Source organism: Lineus longissimus, chromosome 15 (assembly GCF_910592395.1).
Source record: "Lineus longissimus chromosome 15, tnLinLong1.2, whole genome shotgun sequence".
Taxonomy (NCBI): domain Eukaryota; kingdom Metazoa; phylum Nemertea; class Pilidiophora; order Heteronemertea; family Lineidae; genus Lineus; species Lineus longissimus.
Window position 1 is genome coordinate 9,864,635 of NC_088322.1, and position 17,180 is coordinate 9,881,814.

Below are 17,180 nucleotides of genomic sequence, written 5' to 3' on the forward strand. Positions count from 1 at the left end.
ATGGTGGTCACTTTTTCAAATTTACCGCCAATATGTGACGTCAGCTGAAGAGTTGCAGTTTTTCAGACATCCTGAAGATGGCGTAGCAATTACCCAACATGCACTGTTCAAGATGTTTAGAGAATGACCCAGGTGAAAAAAACAATCAGAGAAGAAAATTAATTTTGTGTGACAATTAATGAGATTTTTTTATTCATTAACGTCTTAATATGTTCATCTGCATGTAATCTCTATATCCCAGCGAAAGGATTTGTGATCAGCCCAATCAAAAAGATACTACAAAGCCCCGAATGGTATAAACAAATAAAGGCTTTTGTGTGTGTGTGTACAGTATGGGGAAACAATGTATAGAATGTAGTGTAGGAACGGACCCCTTTGTCACGGAGTTAGTGGTGGCTTTCACGTCACTTGGTCTTTCGTTTGGCCTGTTGTTTCTGTCATATTTGAACACTGACTTGTGATTTGTTAGCCAAAAGTGAAAGGACATAAGAAGTCGCATGACCACACAGGCCTACTCTTTGGTTCATTGTCAGATTGTGCCGAAATATAGGTTAGGTTTCTTTTGGCTACGACAGCTCTCACTGGTTTGATGTTTTAATCGCAGTAGCTGAATTGTGTGTTCTGTCATTTGGTCATTATTTTGGCTTTTTGGCAACGTGTCTAAGGGATTACTACACAGACAACAAGGCGGAATTGTAGAACCCAACCTGAGGATGTACCGAGGGAAGCCATCCCCCCAGGCTTCCCCTTCAGGTTATGACATTTGAAAATGATCACAACTTTTGGGAAATTGTAAGTCATTGCCGATCAGGCATTGTAAATCTTTAACCCCTTTTCTTATTCAGATCTGGAACTACCTCCAAAGCAAGACACGTCAACCGCACAAAACCAGCCATGTGATAGCGACGATCAAATACACCACTTATCGACTTATCAGATAAAGACTTAAAAATCTACCAATCAGTACCTCTGGCTCTGAATAGATTTAAAGAAAATGGGAAGTTCGTCGTCGAAATTTCGTAAACACTTACAACATGGCGATGAGTATGCGGCATTGCAATTGTACAATAACAACTCGGACCTTCGTAAGGCGCTGGATCCTAATCTGTCCTATGGTGAATCGTATTGTCACGATACGCCGCTTCACTTCGCGGCCAGACATGCTATGAAGTCGTTACTAAGGTAGGCATCATGAGCCCAAGTAATTGGGAACAATTTTACACAAGGAAAGGTAGATCTATAACAGGGATTAATCATCTTGGTTCCATTCATTGACCCATCCATTTTTCTTGGGGCTGACAAATGCTGTCCTCAATAAATCAGATGTCCTGCTATAGAGGCCAAATTCAGTTCTCTACTTGAATTACTAAGTAAACTCACTAGTACGGTATTCTCGTGGATGCCATCCCGTCATGTGCTGCAGTCAAACTTGATAAATCAGGTCAATCCAGTTTATTTAGAACGGCGTAACACGACACCAGTTGCTCATCATACTCAATAATTCAGGTACTGATCATGAATTGACTGATCACAAATCACAATACCAAGTACAGTTGGATATTTGAATTGGCAAATACTGCACTAAAATATGCAATGGTGTAGAGACCAGAACAGACTTGGAAAATTATTTATGTAAAAAAATTGAGAATACTCCAACTCTATGGCGTTTAAATTCCAGGATATTTCTCTACGAACTTGGCGGTAACCCTAACAAGAAGAACACACGCAATGAGACCTCCCTCCACTCCGTGTGCATGGTGGCAAACACTCGTTCGTTCACGGTTCAACAGCGTCGACTTGAGTGCCTCACTTTGATTCTGCAATGGCGGGGAGCGACGCTGAAAGAGGGCGACGTGGAGAAGATAGACATCGGGGCTCAAGACGAGGTAGGGAGGAATGAATCTTCTTTGTTGCATTTTAGTTATGACATCCAGTTGTGAAAATCAGTTTCATGATATAATGAATAGTTCCCTTATCTGATTTGTTGTCAACAGTTAAACAGTTTAAGTCTGCTGGCTAGGATGAGCTTTTGCCCGAGTCGTGAACGGCTTATCAGGCCAGAGCTCATCCTGGATTCCATAAAGCATAAAGGACTATGAGCATCAGTCCCTCTGAATAGGGTGCTGGTCCATCACAGATTACTTCCCAGGGAAGCCTGGTACCCATCTGTACTCCTAAGACTGCAGTCTTGGATGAGCTATTGCTCTTGAAGTCGCAAAGGGATCATCAGGGCAGAACTCATCCTGGATTCCATAAAGCATGAACGACAAGGGGCTGTCTTTCTAGGTCCAATACTGCACTTCGGTAGATGATGAATTGTTGGATTTTTTATAAAATCTTTATCATTTTTGTAGAAAATGAACACGGCCCTCCATTATGCCGCTGCGTCTGGCTTGACGAGATGTGTAGAGGTAAGTAAAGTAAACAAACAAAATAGTGTAAAATTCGAGTAAGATAGTCCAGCATTTACAGTAGGTTGCTCATTGCATAACCCTTTAACCTTTGAAGTCCATTCAATACTGTACTCAATCGTTCTCCGCTGGCCATTTCCAGCCCTTGTCAATTTCATCCCCAATAGGTTCTGTACTCTATTGTCAATTAGGTTATCACTGCCACCTTTTGGCAGTAAAGTGCCTTATTGTAAATGTTTCTCACTCTTCCAGCTGCTCGTCGCGTACCAGGGACCCTTGTTTGTGGAGAACGCCCAGCGTCAGACGCCCTGTGACTGCGCCGAGAAATGTACACATAGCAACATTGCACTTTACCTGGAATCCAAGATGGTGTTTAGTGTAAGTACTCTAATGAGGTGTGTCTTGAGGAAATGCCAAGCCAGTACTTGTAGTGCTAAAGATAATACGTTGAAATTTTGTAAAACCTTTGTGTGCATTTTCCAATACATCTCAGAACAACTCAGATGCCTGTCGGTCCCGGTATACTCAAGTGATAGAGGGGTGGCACCACGGGTGAGTGTTGGCCTTGTGATCGGGAGGTCCCAAATTCGACATCTTTTCGGTGCCACTTTGTAGCTCTTTGTAGTTGCCTGAAGTGTCCTTGCGTACACTTGATTGTGGCTGCCCTTGGTTCTCCAGAAAGGTTACTGGATAGGCTGGGTAGTAATGTTTGCCATTGTAAAGCACTTTGAGACAGTAGATGATACAGTGAATAGTGCCATAAAAAACACTTTTATTCATCTTAAATCCGTCTTTGTTACAGAATGACAACAATGGTGAACAGGATGAAGATATAGATGCTTTGATTGATGAAATCAATAATCAAGAGGTAAGGTGTCCTTTTGAGTGCTGCTGCATGTGTCGTATACAAAATGAGACGTTTACTTATACAAAAACAAGGGGCAGATTGGGGGCTGTTGAGGGCCTTCAGCAACAAGTTTTTGCTCAAGAGGGAGAGAGATTTTGAACGAGTGTTTTAGGTCACGCGTTCCGTTTATCATCTCATATAACACAAGGGAAACCCTTGGACGGGTTCTTGTTGCAACCGACTCATTTAGCGGGTCAAGATGTCTTGACTCCAAAACCCCGATTGGCACCCCTCTAAAACCTAAAAACTTAAAACGAAAACACTGATGGCTCCACTCCCCTTCTGGCCTAAGTCCTGACACTTTTCATTTTGCAGGCATACAGTGGGTTGCGGGCACAGGATCTGCAGGAGGCCAAGGACCAGCTCCTTGTGGAGACCTCAGACATGCTGAGGGTGCCGCTGTTCACAGCCGAGGCCTTACTGAGGAACTATGGTTCGTGATTTACATGTTCAATCTTCTCAGTTTGTTTTTCGATAAAACACGCCGACGGGCATCGAAGAGGCCACATTACAGATGGAAGAGTCATGCTGACAAGTTCCAACAGCTTCCCATGAGTCATGTCATGAGATCTATGTGCCCCATGTTTTTTGCAAGGCGCAGTTCATGGTCACTAGGGTATGCTTATTGAGACCTGTGAAAAGTCATAATTTTTTTAATTTTCCACAGAATGGTCCCGAGAGCAACTCCTCGAGGCTTGGATGGAAGATGCCATCGCGTGTTGTGAGAAGTGTGGTGTGACACCGCCCCCCAGTATCTTCGTGGAGAAACCCGGGCTTTCCGAGCTTCATCATGCGGAGCTGAGTTTACAGAATCGAAGCATGGGTCATATGGAGATTGTGGTAAGTGTTTAAGCTGATCGTGAGTGAGGTTGTGTGGCCAGGTGCGAGATGGAAAACCACGCCCAAAAAACTTAAAGCGTGCTATCTTGACATCGTATTTTCATCGATTAAGCAGCGTTGTTGCCAATGATTACATGTAGAATTGATATTGTAGTTCCATCACCACTTGAATGGGACAACCTTCACATGTTTATGTCCTTCCCTTGTGACCTCGACCTTCCTTTATGACCTCGACCTTCCCTTATGACCTTGACCTTCCCTTTTAGTGCGACATCTGCGCGAGTCTCATCCCTGGCACGGAGGAACCAGTCGACATGTCATGTGACCACCAGTTCTGCCGGGGATGCTGGGAGCGATACCTGAATGGTAAAATACAGGAAGGCGAAATTCACAATATCATGTGTCCGGCGTTTGATTGCGGCAAACTCGTGCCGGTCGAGCTGATTGAGACGGTTGTGTCACGTGACATGGCCAGGAGGTACCTACAGTTTGATATAAAGGTAGGAACATTTTAGAAAGTCCCATTTGGTAAATGAACTTCTGCAGAAAACTTGCACCTCCCACATTTGTGGGCAGAAGAGTATTTGAAGACATTTTTTGATATTGTTCGATTCCAATGATCCTGCAACGTCAGTGCAAATGAGCGATTTTTGTTGCATGGGAAGATAATATTGCAGATCATCGCAATTTAGTCACTCGTTAATGAAGGGCACTTTTGATAGAAGAAGATATTAGGGTCCATGAAGACTATTTTGATCAAGAGAGATCAAGGCACAGTTAATATGTTTAACGATTCAGTTGTCTGTCTGTCTGCATGTTTACTTTAATACACCACGCCAGGGCTTTGTTGACACAAAAATAAACATGTCATGCATTTTGTTTTGCAGGCTTTTGTTGACAGTAACCCTAACATCAAATGGTGTCCGTATCCCGCTTGTGGCCGGGCCGTCCGGCTGCCTGAGAATGAGACAACATCGCCGACTGGAATAACGGGAATGAGGATGTCCGGTGACACATCACATGCGGTTGACTGTGGCAATGGACATTATTTTTGTTGGTGAGTCCACTGTTCTTGCAAAAAAAATTATGAAAAAAAATCTTTTTTGAATTTTAAAAACTTTGACTTATGAATCAGGTGCCTTATTTCACACCTTGTTCATGACTGTGCTTAAAATGTGGTTTTCCTAATTTTTACTATTTTCTGTTAATCGTGTACCACAAAGGCTGTTTGACTCCCGGGCGTGGAACTTTGTGTGAAGGTCATGCAAGGGCTAAAGATAATGTCAAAAAAAGCTGGAGTTGAAACCTTGGTGATAGTTAATTTCATTAACATTTTCATGGGTTGCACATTTTTTTGGTCACCCTGTATATGTAGCGCTGACCTTTGCCAGCAACATTTTAACTTACTTAAATTGTTTCATTGTTGTGTATTTTAGGGAATGCCTTGGTGACGCCCATGAACCATGCAGTTGTGAACACTGGAACAAATGGTTTGAGAAGATACAGGAGGTCAAGCCAGAGGAATGTAAGTCTCCGTCATCAGAAGTTCTCCAAATATCTCCCTGCTTAACTTTCATAAAATTAGTATTTGATACTTATGTAATTCCTACTAAATAATTTGCTTAGACTCATGAAATATTTGGAGACAAGTGCATTTTTCTCTCATGTTTTGAGTGACCAACCCACTGGGGGAAACCGAGCCTGCCACAATGATCTCTGCCTTGTCATCATCTCTGAACCATGCCAAAACCATGACCTTATTGTGGTGCATCAACACGCTAAACCCTGAAACTCCTCGAGTTGCCTCCTTTAATGTATTTTGCCCCAACTTCCTAGTGACCAACACTGAAGAAGAGACGGAGCATGCTGCCAACTACCTATGGCTGGTGACCAACTCTAAACCATGCCCCAACTGCAAGTCTCCAATACAGAAGAATGAGGGATGTAACCACATGAAGTGTTCTAAGGTACGTACAGGCTTTTGTCCAATTTCTGGACGAAATCGTGGAAAAAATCTTTGTAGTGAAAGTGTAGTGTAGTGAAGTGTAGTGAAGTGTAGTGTAGTGTAGTGTAGTGTAGTGTAGTGTAGTGTAGTGTAGTGTAGTGTAGTGTAGTGTAGTGTAGTGTAGTGTAGTGTAGTGAAGTGTAGTGTAGTGTAGTGTAGTGTAGTGAAAGTGTAGTGTAGTGAAAGTGTAGTGTAGTGTAGTGTAGTGTAGTGTAGTGTAGTGAAAGTGTAGTGTAGTGAAAGTGTAGCGTAGCGTAGCGTAGCGTAGCGTAGGTTAATTAGTGTAGGTTAATTAGTGTAGGTTAATTAAGAGACCTACTGCACAGGTCTAGTTCTGTAGTACAGCCATAAAAAGGTGGTAACATCCTGTGGCGTTTTAACGTAATCCCACATGCGATGCGTGCGCGGTTATCTAATCTTTGTTCTGGTTTTACTGTTTCTTTTCAACCGTTTTTGTCGATTTCAGTGCAAGCATGATTTCTGCTGGGTGTGCCTGGAGGCCTGGAAGAAACACAGCTCAGCTACGGGAGGATATTTCCGCTGCAATCGCTACGAGGTGGTCAAGAGGAATGAGGAGGACTCATGTGAACTCAAGTCGGAGGTAAAAAAATATGGTTTTTGAGTCTCTTGATTTGCAACTGGTCCTTTTAGTATCTACCACCACCTCCACAGGGATAGTGGTGTAATAAGGAGGCCCATAATTTGTTTATCTTTGGACGAATTTTTGGCGTCGGGTCTGAATTCCAAGAATGTAAGACAGTTCTGAGCAATGCTCTGTGCCTTTGGCGAAACAGTAAACCACCAAATTTTGTTTTGTTTTTAGGCTGAGGCCAAGAACCGTCGGATGCAGGAACTGAATCGCTTCATGCACTATTATTCAAGATACAAGAATCATGAACACAGTTACAAGGTCAGTAGCGTGAGGTTTGGGATTATCTCTTCAATCAAAATTGCCAGCTGCAGCCCAGGCCTACCACTACTGATAAGGGCTAAGGAGGGGATGCCTTGTCCCTGACTGGGCTCCTGACCTCACTCTTGTTGTTGTACATGTCATCAAGGTGTAGTTTCCAAATCATCCTTTTCATACTTGTATTTTTTTTCCGTTCTGGAACCTTGCTCACACCATCCCACTTTCTCTCCAGCTTGAAGAACCTCTACTGAGCACAGCCAAGGAGAAGATGATGATACTCGCTAGAGCCGTCACGGACCCAGAGACGGCCAACACCGAGACCAAGTTTGTAGAAGATGCCGTCAGACAATTGCTGAAGGCGAGACGCGTATTGAAATGTTCGTACATCTATGGGTTCTACCTTGACGACTCCGGGTACAAGAAAACGATATTTGAATTCATGCAGGCAAGTATATCTAAATGAAATTCAAATTAAACGTCTTTGCTCTACTTCTTGGTATGCCATGATTCTTTCCTGCTCGGAGTAGAATAGAATAGAAAGATAGAAGAGAATTGTGATTTAGTTCTCACAATAATGCTTTTTACTTTCAGACTGAACTTGAAGAGTGCTTGGAGAGTCTCTCACAAATGATCGCCCGGCCGTATCTCCGGACCCCTCGTGGTCGCATCATACAGACGTCAAACCTGGTCCAGCGTAAACGCCACGAGTTCGTGACGGCCATCAGTAAGGGGTTAATCCCTCCGGATACCTCGCCAAACTTTAGGAAGAAGAGGAGGAAGGACCTGGATGTGAGTGTTGCGATAGGCTTTCTTTTGTCCAAACCACTTTTGCTATGGTCTTTAATGAATACAGCGTGTCCCAAAACTCTATGCATGACTTTGGTAATTGTGCGTTAGTGTCAGCTTTTCGTTAATTAGTTGTGAGTCCTGGTATGGGGTAGAGTGTATCACATCCAGTCGGTGGTTGAATAGGCCTGGTTGTTAGAAAGCATGTTAGCTTATAACATCATGCTGACATGTTGTTTCATGTTCATCAATGCACATGTAACAACATGTCAGCATGATAAAGAAATCAAGGGCCCGGTTTTAGAAAGCACTTTCGCTCATAACATCCTGTTGACATGATCTTACATGTGCATTGATGAACATGAAACAACAGGTCAGTATGATGTTGTGAGCTAACATGCTTTCTAACGACGGGACCCTGCTTTAGGGAAATATGTCTGACTCGAGGTTGTCATTCCAGGAGGATCTAAGGAAAGCCCTGCTGGCATCGATCCAGGATATTGACCCCAATAACCCTTGGGTCAAGGACAAATCAGGTCGACATACCAACGTCGCTGCATATCTTGATTGGCCTGTTGATGATAGCGAAGACGACTCCGACTCTGAACAGCTCGGGACGCCACCTGCCAGTGGTAAGTATAATTAGAGTGTTGGAAGTTTCACTTTCTTATGTTGTACTCTTTATAATGTGTCCCTATGCTCCAATCATCAAAATCGGGGGTTTTTTTTAACATGTTCACTTCTTATAAACTTGACTGTTGTCTTTCACTTCTCTCTTGAAGATGTGAGCATCGAAAGAAGTCTTTAACGGCAGAAATTCCTATATCTCAAGTCTCTTTTCTAGCCATGGTTGGCGGTTGTGTGAGGCGAGGTTGCATGAAACCGCGCGCCCAGAACCCGAGGACGGGCGCACCACATGATCACTGCAGTTTACGCTGTATGAAACTCGATCGCCTGGATCGATCGGAAAGCGAAGGCGACTCGGATAAGAACTCGCCATCTCATCAGGGTACTGGTAAGGCCGTACTGCAAATTTTTACGTGTTTTGTCTTCGTCTACATTTGTTTTTCTGTCACAATGGTCTGGCGCCAAGCAGCGCCCTGCAAAGTTGACCTCCACAAGCATTGTTTACAAACTCTTCGGCTTTGCCTAATATATCTGCTCAATTTTCAGATGTAAAACTAGGCAGATAGAATGGAGACATCCATATGATAACTAATGCTGAGGACTTCTATGTTGCAGTAAAAGTTCATCTCCAGAACTAATGTTTACAAGTTCTAAGGCGTTTCGCTCAATAAGGCTGCTCAATTTTCAGACGCAGACCCGGCCGAGTACTTCACAGATTACCAGATGGATTTGCTTCGGGCAATGGAGATGTCGCGACTGCAGTTCATCCGCGAGATGGGTGGGATCTCGGCTGCTCTACCGGGACAACTCCCAGCACCCGTTGACGAGCCCACTCCCCTGCCACCCACTCCCCCAACTGGGGCCAAGGACTTCCTGGAGGCTGGTCCCTCCATGACCCCTGGTGGTAAGTCGCCGAAACAACGTCCCCGATCTGTCGAGGAGCAGTTAGAGGAAATGGATACTGACTTTCAGCGGGCACTCATACTCTCTCGGTTGTCAATGATAGCGGAACCGACCCCTGCGCCCCCTGGTAAGTTATGACATAACTAACCAAAGTGATGTCTATACCTCACCGACCGAAGTTATGCACTCGCATGAATGTGAATTCCAAAGAATACATTCATGTATGTGCGTAACTGAATACAAAATCTGGACCGCATGTTCAAACTTTTGCCGATCGTAGCACCGATTCTAAGTCCTCGAGGGATTGTTTCAAGTGTGGCCAGGCCAGGTTCAGTAAAATTGACCTCGGGAATTGATATTGACTTCACAGGTATAACATTCAAAGGAGGAGGAAATTACAAGTGTATTCCCCAACTTTAAAGCCTCTGAATTATTGAAAGTTGGTGTACATATTTATTTGATTGTACAGTGGAACCTCCCTTAGCGGACACCTCTCTATTAAGGACAACTTATCTATTAAGGACGCTACTTTTGGTCCCAAATTGGTTGTTTCCATTCAATTTGACCTATCTAATAAGGACACCTCTTTATTAAGGACAGCACTGAGGGTGACCTTGATAGAGAGGTTCTACTGTACATTATTGTGCGAAGTTGGTTGGACCATATCTAACTCAGTTGTTTTTTACCATCTTTTACAGAAGAGGACAAGGAACTTAAACTCGCCATAGAACTATCTCTCAAAGAGACACCAGATGGGGAAACTGACCAATCAAAACAATCGGATATATCATGTGACTTACCTAAGGTGCCTACAGACGTGATAGAATCATGCAACAATGCTAAGATCCGTGCGTCTGGTGTGAAAAGTTCAAATAAAAACAATGAGTGTGTAGTGGACCAATCCCCTGACACGAATTTGTGTATACGTGCACCCCGCTTAGCCCGGACTCCCTCTCCAATGTTCGAAGGAGAGAAAAGTGATTATTTAGGAGCCTGCGGTGGCGCCACTGGTGGCTATGAACCAAATCAATCGCCATCGCAGAAATTACTATCAATGGAGCCTTCGGCCATGTTGGAAACCTCGTTCGTACCAAGTGCCATAGGAAGTTCACAGTTTGGACCAATCAAGGACTTGTCCGTGGCGAATATCTCATCATCAGATCGCGACAAAACGGAAGACTTCAAAAACAAAACATTCAGTGATATATTTGCTCGGAATGAGAGGAACTCTGGCAAGTCTGTTAATCTGACATCTGAGAATCAGATACGGCGCTCCAAAGAGAAAGAGCCACGATCGGTCTGCCCCGAGCAGATATCACTCAAGTTCGACAATGTGGGTAAGAAAAACAAAAATGAAGCGGTCACACTACGCCGTCAACGCAAAGAGGAGGACAAACACCAGATGCTGTACAGGCGTCATAGCACCAGCCATGCCGAGGACCAGGGGAAATCAAATATCGGTAGACAACGGTATTCTGATCTCAGCGAGGGATCGCTACACTGCACGCCGCGCCGGACTCAGCAGACGAAAGGTCGTGAGTGGAAGTGTTACTCTTATACCGGTTATGAACCGGATACGAGTGATATCTGGGTGCCGCGTGTCGATTCGAACCGTATGCCCCCGCCACCCCCTCCACCACCACCACAAGCCAAAGCTGCACACAAGGAATCAAATGTCGAAGCGATGCTGAAGAAACTCATTTTACCGCAGGATGATGAGAATGAGGTGTTTTACGATATGTCGAATAAAGATGGCGCTACTATCGTTGAGCAGTGGGATCACTCACCGCAGCGTAGTCCTCGCACTCGTAGCCCGCGGCCACCGAGCATGAGCAGGCGGCGAAGTCATGACGACGATGACGATGACAGCGATAACTTCCCTGGTGCTGTGTTTGTGTAATGTTTGCCTTATGCTGGCCGGGATACTTGTACAATTCATATAGGAATATATATCAACACCTTGGGTGCCTAGTGTTGTCGATATTATAGGTTGTGAGGAATTGAAAAATCTGGTATTTTGGAAAGCTTTTAAAAAAGCGCTTTTTTTCATTGAAAAGTACAAGAAAATCAACAGAGAGGTGTAATCTGGCGTCAGTGAATATCCAAAAGCTAAGATCTTGCCGAATCTATTTCATAAAATTTTTAGCGATTATTTCTTTTCGAATCTCTAGGCACCAATCCAATATGTTTGTGGACCACTGGCACCCAAAGGTGTTCACAAGTGCTTGGGATAAATTGGCATGGGATTCTGTAAACTGGCAAATATTTTTTACAAAAACTTCTGAAAATGATTATTATATTCACATTTTGTACTTTTGCAGGTAACGAAATTTCCTTCGGTTTTCCCAAACAAAAAAAAGAAAAATTTGCAATTTTATTTTTGCAAATCTAGGTTATTTGCGAAATCTTAAAAAAAACATGGCTTGTTGAAGTTAAGCCGCTTACAGTTTTCCAAGCATTATTCTCATGCACTTAATTGATCTTAAAATGTATTATCGACTCTCGAAATCATGTGAACATTTTAAAATGACCTGATATTGGGTAGTGCAATTTTCAGAAAAAAGTGCCCATGAATCTTAGCTGTGTTACATTGTAGTGTTAGTGTGTAAACGAAATGAAATATTGTTGTCCTTGTTCATTGCGTGTGGACATTTTCTTGAATTGATTTATTTTTTTCGTGCCGTGCTCTCTCAAGTATTCCTGTTCGGCTCGGTTTATGTAGGATTCATGTTGTAACGCTTCACTTGTCGACTGTCTCTAGGGCAATTTACACGGGACCACACCAGATCAGACCAGGTCTGATCAGATCACAATGCTCACGACGTCATGAATGATGTAAGTCTTGTAATGACGTTTGTACATTGAACCAGACCAGATCACATTCGTGCATGTTTACACGGCAGACCCATCCGTATCGATCTAGATTGGTATGGTCCCTTGTAAATGGCCCTCCTGATCACTGGCACGAGTTGTGGGGCTACATGTATAAGTGACAAATGAACCACATGTTGTCCACTCTTGGAAATGACTTGTTTATTCTTAATGATCATCATAATAATGATAATCTTGAGACTTATATAGCGCTAAATCCAACTGGTTTCAGTCGCTCAAAGCGCTTCACATTATTACCCCCAGCTGTTGGCCTGGACATTCGTGATTCACGCTCCACTCTCTGGGAGTATCACAAGTATGTCGCGAATGACAAATAAACAATGAAATGTTACATGTGAAAATACGAACTCTTCATAAACCCGGCCTCAGTCCTGTGGATTTGATGTTTATGAATAACTTGTGTAACTGTTAGTTTTGACCTCAATGTTGAGCCTGTAGAAAGTCACAACATGGGTTATGATACAACGATATTAATTTTGATCAATATGAACATGATGAAAGGGAAAGTACTATCATAATAATGATAATCTTGAGACTTATATAGCGCTAAATCCAACTGGTTTCAGTCGCTCAAAGCGCTTCACATTATTACCCCCAGCTGTTGGCCTGGACATTCGTGATTCACGCTCCACTCTCTGGGAGTATCACAAGTATGTCGCGAATGACAAATAAACAATGAAACGTTACATGTGAAAATACGAACACTTCATAAACCCGGCCTCAGTCCTGTGGATTTGATGTTTATGAATAACTTGTGTAACTGTTAGTTTTGACCTCCATGTTGAGCCTGTAGAAAGTCACAACACGGGTTATGATACAACGATATTAATTTTGATCAATATGAACATGATGAAAGGGAAAGTACTATCAGAATTGTGTTATAGGGTTTTGAGATATTTCAGACTTTTGGGGCAGTTTCTGTGAACTGCAATCAGCTACCAGCTATGAGGGCGCTGACTGTCACTGGTGTGAAGTGATGTGACAGCCAGCACCACCTAGCGTGATGCCTCTACGCTATTAGCGCTGTCCGTGAAAAATGCAACTGTTACTCCGGGCATTTGTGGTCATGCATAGAATCAACGAAACTAACAGTGATGTTACGCAACATTTTTTTAGCTAATCCTTGAGACCAGCACTTAACTATAGCTGGATGCTGGATTATGTAATGCATTGAGAAGGTAATATCTGGTTTTATTGAAGATAGAAGTTACTTATAAAGTATGTAATTTTGCTGAATTAGTTTTTATATGGCTCGAGTACAGAAGTATTTTTCAACTTTGCATCAGTTTTAATTGTGTTTTCGACCAAAGTATTGTCCATGGTACATCTTGTAAGCATTGTTGGATGTCGGTGTGATTTGTGGTACTTCCTGATTTGCAAACGTCATCTCGGTCACCAATTTTGTCTCTGGTTTGAGCCATTAGGCTTTTTCTGTGGTGTGTTGCCTGCCATCAGATATTTTGAAATAACATCTAACTCTACATTTAGAAGTAGCACGAGGGCAATGCTCTCTGCCTAGTTTTGTGAAGGGTGGGCCATTTTGGCTAGTACTTAAAATCCTAAAATTAGAACTCCTTTAAAATGAATTGATTGCCAGTTTCAAGGGCGAGAGTCTGTTCTTTGTTTTCCAGAGAGCAGCCTCCCAGGTTTTAAATGGGCATTCACTTCATTTTGAAGCAGTTCTGATTACTGTAGGGTTTCACATTCTCGCCAAAATGGTCAATCCTTAAAAGACCTAAAATAAGGGAACCTCGGGTGTCCTTTATTTCCTTTTTTCATGCTAATTGTCTGACAAAGACATGATTGATATCACTGATTTCCCAGAAAAGTTTTTAACTTTGAGGTCAAAGGATACTGGCTTGAATTCAGAATTTCCCCTCAAAACACTGTAAGGGCAACTGGAAGGGACTGTCAGTTGTCTTCCTTTGTTGCATCTGATCATATTTTTGAGAACATTATAAAAATTGTATCAGTCAATTGGCAGGCTCTGCATTATATTATAATACTCAAGTGGGACTATTTCTAGCCTCTTCAGAATCTGAGGAGACTGACCGTTGGTAGTCATGGTTACTGCAGAACAGAAAATTTTGTGGCATTGAACTATTGGGATAGACACATTCGGGGAGGTTATTTTTGTGAATAGAAAAAAATCACATCGATCAGCTTTTGCAAAAATTTCCTGTTCTTCAGTACATTACTTTGTTTCATTTAATAGTTGCTATGGCAACTTCTAGATTATGTATTAATAGATATGTATCGGTATCTACTTGTATTTATTGTGTAGAGTAGATTGTGATTGAGTGTGTTCACATGTTGCCATGAAAACATAGCCTGGTTGCTTAGCAACAGCAGTTTAATGTATCTGCTTGAATTACAATTACAATTACACGGATGCGATGTTGATGTTTTGAAAATGGATAATGTTCCAAGTGCTTTAAGTATGAGGGGTCATTACAGACAGTGTAGGCGGGACATTTAAAAATACCAAATGTGTCCGGTAACAGGTGGTCTTAAGCACATCGGTTTTTTAGAATGTTGCGCCTTACCGATAGGTTGATGACAGTTGTTACAGATCCCAGAGACAGTTGTTCTTTGCAGTTGGGAAAAGTTCTTGTCAAAGCAGTAACACCTAAGGCTGAAGTTACATAGACCTCATTCCTTCATTTCCCACGAGTCACTTTCCAGGTTTTTCTTTCATTCCTCGGTGAATGCACGCCACAAGCCCGTGCATTCACCGAGGAATGAAAGCAAAAGGGGGAAAATGAATCATGGGAAATGAACGAATGAGGTCTATGTAACTTCGGCCTAAAAGGTTTGCTATAACGCTGATTCTACAGCTGGTATAAATAGACTGCATATCAACAATCCACACATTTTATTGCACTTTCATTTTCCTTTGAAGTGAACGGGCACCTGACATTTCCAACTTTTGTAGGACTTCTGTTCCTTTCTCCTCTAAATGGGTTGAATTTGACAGCAGAAATTGAAAAATGTATCCCTCAGCTCCCTGAACAACTTTGAATTTTTGAAGTCAAACCAAAAGTATGCACTTTGTAAGCATATCTTTATTTCATATTTGGTATATTTATAATGTCCCTTCATGCAAACCACTACATGTACTTTCCATTATGTTCAAAACATGATGCTAGCTGGATGTTATTTATTTATTTATTTACTTATCTGAGATAGATTCTAATATTTGGCAAATGTAGCTCGTGCCCCTTGAAAAACGTAATGGAATGCTCCATTTATGTGCATATTTGGAATGTCTCACTATGGCTAGCAGGGGATATGCTAGTAATGAATTTGCTAGTAATGCTGTTGTGTCCAAAAAAGTGTGGCTTGTCAATCTCTTCTCTTATCCTGTTTAGATCTGTTTAATAGTTGGGAATCTCTCTGTATATGGGAACTTCATTTCATATACAGCTGCATTTCAATTTTCCTGGAGCACCAGTGATTACAAACGGCATACTCCTTTAAACTATGAAGCATTGATAAACTTTGGAACTATATCCTAGGTTACTTTTTTCATTGTTGTGGAGAAGACTTATGTCACAGTTTTTGAAGGGGTGCGAGATCAACATTGATTGCTGGCTTATGAGCACTTAAAAGATAAATAATTTGATGAAGGTGTATTGTCGAAATGATGTCGCTTTTTGTGTCGCGTAAATGACACTACTAAAAGTCATTCAGGACGCGCCTCCTTTTGTTCACAGGTTTTTCAAACCTTTTTAAAAATTTTTTGGGGGCACGCAATATTTGTTTTATACTAAATGTTTCTTACTTATATTGAGTGTGTTCAAAGAGGTACAAATACATTTCAAGTTGTAATGAAAGTGAAATTGTGTTTTGTGTTCTTTTCTTTCTTGAGAATCTCCAGGTTGCTCGGTTTCCTCACTGATTGATGGTTTGGTGCGAAGCTTTTGTCAAAGGACTTTTAAGCACTCCTTCAGTTCCCTTTGCGCCTCAATTTCGCAAGCCATAAAGAATTCAAGGTGGCCTGTTCTAAGGTGTCACGGTAACATGTATGTGAAGTTGATTTACCACTGACAATAGAGAGGTTGCGCACCATTACGACTCAATTTACGCGCATTTTTTCTAGCATTCCGCGAAGATGTTGCACTGCAGCTGCTGCCCTCTATTTCCCCATCGCTGAATTACAGGCAATGTCGGACAAACATGCGGTTTCGTAATGGATTGAGGCTTTCTAACTAGGGCAGTTAGATTCAATCTGGCACATGTCTGAGTGTTTGAAATACAACATAATTGTTCTGAATATTTCTCTCTCTGACTCTATGGTATCATTCATGCTAAAAACAATGCAGGGTCAAAGATAATTGACTTTGAAATAAGCTCAAATGCGTAGACTTAAGTGTCGATGTCCGACTGTCACGTGACTAAAACGTCATCAATATCTTATTCAAATGACCTTGTGAGCTATAAATAGTAACTTCGCGGAATGCTAGAGATCTTCACTGAGGGTATCAGCCAGTTCCACCGCATTCCGTGAGATGGCGATGGTGTCGTATCGGCGCATAGGTGGGAAAATGGTCTCTACCAAAGCATAGTTTTGATCTTGATGTAGCTGCGTGTGGTGTCGTTTGAGGGGGGGGGGGGGGCTTATCTGACTGTGATGATCGTTCAGAGTTACTCGGTCCGTTACCTCCCCTCATCCAATGGTGTAGCCTCACGGAGTCCGGGTCTGCGGAGTGGATCCATGGCTTGAGGGTCAAGATGTGTGATGATGTGATGTCATCACAACTTCGGAGATTTATCAGCACGATCATTGGCACACATCATATCGATCACTGGAATGTCATTTGATTTAGTCCAATAGCTGAATAAAACTACTATAATGATATCAAGTGTGGATTCATCCTCGATGGGACGATTAGGCCT

General features: G+C 42.3%; 1 protein-coding gene across 3 annotated transcripts; it reads left to right on the top strand.

Annotated features, from left to right (window-relative positions):
- Positions 1–114: 114 nt before the first annotated feature.
- LOC135499550 (ankyrin repeat and IBR domain-containing protein 1-like) lies at positions 115–16,114 on the top strand. Of its 3 annotated transcripts, none has more exons than XM_064790383.1 (20): positions 115–132; positions 846–1,182; positions 1,679–1,886; positions 2,355–2,411; positions 2,664–2,789; positions 3,214–3,279; positions 3,634–3,751; positions 3,986–4,158; positions 4,425–4,658; positions 5,046–5,215; positions 5,595–5,683; positions 5,995–6,125; positions 6,630–6,764; positions 6,987–7,073; positions 7,306–7,518; positions 7,665–7,862; positions 8,320–8,491; positions 8,704–8,874; positions 9,175–9,516; positions 10,088–16,114. In XM_064790383.1, the coding sequence occupies exons 2-20, from the start codon at positions 995–997 to the stop codon at positions 11,287–11,289; spliced, it is 4,080 nt and encodes a 1,359-aa protein (XP_064646453.1). In that variant the 5' UTR covers positions 115–132; positions 846–994; the 3' UTR covers positions 11,290–16,114. The 3 variants fall into 3 exon arrangements, with proteins under 3 accessions (XP_064646453.1, XP_064646455.1, XP_064646454.1); XM_064790385.1 differs by having other exon boundaries at positions 9,175–9,390; XM_064790384.1 differs by having other exon boundaries at positions 8,704–8,868.
- Positions 16,115–17,180: the final 1,066 nt, after the last annotated feature.

Bases quoted from the DNA above. Each gene is read 5' to 3' on its own strand.
- LOC135499550 (XM_064790383.1), top strand. From the start codon at position 995: ATGGGAAGTTCGTCGTCGAAATTTCGTAAACACTTACAACATGGCGAT. The intron at 7,074-7,305 runs GTCAGTAGCGTG...CTTTCTCTCCAG, and splicing joins ATCATGAACACAGTTACAAG to CTTGAAGAACCTCTACTGAG. The intron at 7,519-7,664 runs GCAAGTATATCT...TTTTACTTTCAG, and splicing joins CGATATTTGAATTCATGCAG to ACTGAACTTGAAGAGTGCTT.